This window comes from Pteropus alecto, unplaced genomic scaffold (genome assembly GCF_000325575.1).
Source record: "Pteropus alecto unplaced genomic scaffold, ASM32557v1 scaffold157, whole genome shotgun sequence".
In the NCBI taxonomy this organism is placed as follows: domain Eukaryota; kingdom Metazoa; phylum Chordata; class Mammalia; order Chiroptera; family Pteropodidae; genus Pteropus; species Pteropus alecto.
The window spans coordinates 3,348,747-3,352,937 of NW_006440626.1; the positions used below are offsets into that span (position 1 = coordinate 3,348,747).

Consider the following 4,191-nt stretch of genomic DNA (forward strand, 5'->3'; position numbering starts at 1 on the left):
TGCTGTTCCACACAGACAAGGGGCACAAACCAAGGCCACCACGCTGGATGACAGCTGCTGCTCTTACAGTCAGTATATAAAAGAGTTGAGAGGAAAAAGATGCCAGATGAACATCTCTCAGAGCAGCTGTGCTTCCCTGTGCTCAGTGCGGCCACAGCCCCCCGGGGCAGTCACCTTCTCAGTCCCCTGCCCACCATGTGCCCGGCCCATCTCTCCAGGTTCACCGCTCCCTGTCCTTTTTGCTGCTACTGACACCCACTTAGCAACAAAAGTTTATCGAGCACCTCCTCTCTGGCAGGTGCGGTGCTGGGAGCCTTCGCATGTCACCTACAACGGTCCTACAGCCACCACAGATGGCAGGTCCCAGCACCTGAGAGGTGGGGGGCCATCCCTGATAAGAGACACACTCAGGCTCTGAACCGACACACATGTAGCTGCGGAGCCCAGACTTTTCTGAGCCCCAGTGTAGAGAAACTAGTCCTGGGGTCCAGGCATGTACTTCCTTCTCCTCTCTCAGCCTTTGCTCGAGCTGTCTCCCCGACCTTCAGTGCTGCTCCCTCCTCTCCACCTGCCCGAATCCTGCTACCCGGCGGTGAAGTCCTCTCCAAACTGCCTCAGGCTCCATCTGCTCCTAGAACTCAAAGCCCTTCCTGCACCTTTCTCGTCATGCTGCCACGAGGCAGCTCTGGCACAGAGACTGTGCCTGCAGGGCCTGCCCAACTCCCAAGCCATAAGCAGCTCTTCGCAGTGTGGTCTCCGCCACGAGCGCACACGACGAACGACTGACTGGCTGAGTGAACAGGACCTCCACGCTGGAGAGTCCCGCAGGCATCCCAGCAGGCAGGCTCACACCCAGTGCTTGTGCAAAACTTCCTGACGGTCAGGGGATCTGGCTCTGTGTGCGTGCGTGCGTGCATGTGCGTGCGTGCGCATGCACCATGCTAGCACATTGAGGCAGGATCTGACCTGGTCTTCTCCACCATGGAGTCCACTCTGCCTGAACTTCTCCCAGACCCCCATCTCTGTGACCGGCCCTGGCCTCTGTGCAGGTGGTGGGGGCCCAAGTATGGCTGCAGGGATGGTTGACTGGTATAGCAAGCATGGCACCATCGTGCGTGTACGCGCGTGCGCATGCACCATGATAGCACATAGAGGCAGGATCTGACCTGGTCTTCTCCACCATGGAGTCCACTCTGCCTGAACTTCTCCCAGACCCCCATCTCTGTGACCGGCCCTGGCCTCTGTGCAGGTGGTGGGGGCCCAAGTATGGCTGCAGGGATGGTTGACTGGTATAGCAAGCATGGCACCATCTGTGGTCCCCTGGCTGCAGACTCAGTGTACACCAAGAGCTGGTTTGTAACCAGAAACGATCGGACTAGTGATCACCTGCCATGGACTGGGAGCTTGTTGAGGGCAGGGACCACACCCGTTTGGTTCACCACATACCCAGCCCCAAGCTCAGTGCCTTGCACACACTGGGCAAACTCATGCAAGTCACAATCCTAACTTGCACCTGTTTCTCCTTTGTCATAAGACATTAATAGTACCTCCCTCAAGGCATTGTTGTGAAGTTATTTATGACTGTTCATTCATTCATTCATTCACTCACTGCTTATGGTCTGAATGTCTGTTCCCTCGAAATTCACATGTTGAAATTGTAATCCCCAAAGTGATGGTATTTAGAGGTATGGACTTTGGGGGTGACTAGGTCATGAAAGTGAAGCCCTCATGAATGGGATTAGAGACCCCAGAGAAATCCCTTTCCTCTCTGGCCCCATGAGGTTACAACTAGATGGCCCCATCTGTAAATCAGGAACCAGGTCCTCACTAGATATCAAATCTGCAAGTGCCTTGATCTTGAACTTTCCACTCTCCAGAACTGTGAGATAAAGACTTTTTCTTTAAAAGTCACCCAGTCTATGGCATTTTGCTATAGCAGCATGAATAGACTAACAATCGCTTATTTATTTATTTTATTTTTGAGAACCCAGTATGTGCCAGGCTAATAGTTTCTGGTTACGAACCATGATGCGTGCTACACAGGCAGAGCCACATCTGCCTCCCCTATAGTCTGAGAGGGTCCCAAGGGCAAGGACACATCTAATTTGAGTCTGGCCCAGTGGCCAGCCCAGAGGCAAGAAGGGGTTGCCTGGGAGGGTGCTGAGTGAATGAATGAAAGTACTGGAACTCTCTGGAGGGAGAGAAGCCTGCTGCTGTCGTGCTGTGTGACACTGGCCAAGTTCCCAGTGCACTCTGTGCCTCAGTCGCCCCTTATGTACAAGAAGGCAGGACACCAGCTCCATGGGCACTCTTACAGCCTGCTCCTCATCTTCCAGAAAGCCTCGAAGTCCACTGAGCAGTTCTTATGCGGTAAGCAGTGGGGCAGTCGCATACGCACCGGGCCCTGCCGCCACCCCCAGGACAAGGTGTAGGTGGTCTGGTCCCAACTGCCTTTGTTTCTACTTCTTTACCTCCAACCTTCTTGCTGCCACTGTTTTCCTTCTCAGGAGTCTGTGAGTAAGGCTACCACTGACGGTCCCCTACAGGGACCATTCCCACCAGCAGCAGCCATGGCCTGTCCCCATGCTTTGCTCCTATGGTCACAAGAGTTACCTCATGGGAGGTGGAGAGCTGGGCATCCCAGAGCTGTCCTCACGAGCCTGACTCAGGCCCAGGCTGTCACCCCGTCTTCCCAGGGCAGGTGCCTGGCTTACAGTGGTGGGGACAAGGAGAGACTGAACCCAACCCTTCAGCCTGAAGCCTCTGCACCTGCTACCTGAGGTCATTCATACCGCAGAGAGAGAATTCAAAGCTCTCACAATGGATGAACCACAAGAGGTTGTTTCTGGGGGCGAGGAGGAAGGCTTGGAGTTCTGGCCCCATCCTACCTGATCTGCCATGCCAGCCGCTGTGCCGTTACTGAGCAGAGAAAAGGTTTCCAATTCCTGTCAGAGATAGAAGAAAGGTGGGAAGAGATGGAGATTCTGGAAAGATGCTCAGGGTCCCTTCAGTCAGGGTAGCAAAGGAAACAGAACAGGCAGTGGGCTCTGTAGTGCCCTCCAAGGCTCCGGGTCTCCGGGCTGGCCGGGGGTCACCTGCACTGAGTCAGATTTGGGTGTTTTCTTCCTGCAACCATGATCTGAACAGAAAGCTTCCATGCACATGCCCCTGCCACGTGCCAGGCACTGTTCCAGCACCATCGCATTCCCACGAGCCCCCGAGATGGGCACAGTGATCCCACGTTCCAGGTGCCGAAAACAAGGTGGAGCGAGAGCTCAGTTACTCAAGGTCACAACAGAGATTCTGGAGCCATATCCTTTCCTACGTGCAGCTTCCAGGCAAAATGCAGGTGCCAGGTGAACATACCTGGATTTGAATGATCCAAACAGATATCAACATTTCAAATATGCATCATACAGGGCTTATTTGAGAAGCTAAGGCTGAAGGACACCAGTGTCAACACAGGCCATCTCCCTGGTACCAAAGTCAGCCAGGGCAAGGGAAGGAGCAGGTTTTAACAGCTGGTGTCTAAGGTGAGCTGGAAGTTTTGGCTGTTCTTTCCTTTCCCAAAAGCTTCTGAAAGTCATTCCAGGGCTTTCAGCCAAAGGGAGGGAAGATTACCTGCTGTCACTTCCCTCTGTGATGGCCTGGCTGTGGCCACCCTCATTAAAGGCACCTGGTCCCCTCTTCAGATTGCCCCATCTCCACCCCGGCCCACCCCCAGCACCCGGAGCCCACCTACCTGGGGCCTCTTATATGCTTTCCGAACTCGCAGCCCAAGCTTCTGAGCCAGCTCCTGCCCAAGCTGAGTTACACTTTCATCCTGGGAAGGCAAGACACAGGGTGGAGTGCGTTAGTCTGCCTGGTTCACAAAGCCGTGCTGTGGATAGCTGTGCAGCCCTGCAAGGGGGCCTGCCATCACCCCATGTTATAGATAAGTGGGGCCCCGGGAGGGGACACTGGCTGCCCAAGCCACACGGCTACAGGGTGGTGGGGCTGGGACCAGAAACCCATGCTTCTGGCTTTCCCTCCCTGTGGGGAGGGGAAAGGAATGGTTTTTGGTCATCTTCATATTATCTTTGTATTTCCACAACTCAGCAAGTCACAGTGCCACCGTGGAAGGCTGGAATGTGCCCTGGACCACGCCGCCCTCTCCCCAGACTCCTCCCTAGAGGGAGTGCGCCTCATCGG

General features: G+C 54.8%; 1 protein-coding gene across 3 annotated transcripts in view; it reads right to left on the reverse strand.

Annotated features, from left to right (window-relative positions):
- ZC3H7B (zinc finger CCCH-type containing 7B) overlaps window positions 1–4,191 on the reverse strand; it is a 40,662-nt gene that overhangs the window by 18,925 nt on the left and 17,546 nt on the right. For all 3 annotated transcript variants that reach the window (XM_006917384.3, XM_006917383.3, XM_006917385.3), the window contains exons 6-7: window positions 3,743–3,823; window positions 2,889–2,945 (exon numbers count right to left, since the gene is read on the reverse strand). In XM_006917384.3, coding sequence (XP_006917446.2) covers window positions 2,889–2,945; window positions 3,743–3,823 — 138 coding nt within the window. The remainder of the gene's footprint in view (window positions 1–2,888; window positions 2,946–3,742; window positions 3,824–4,191) is intronic.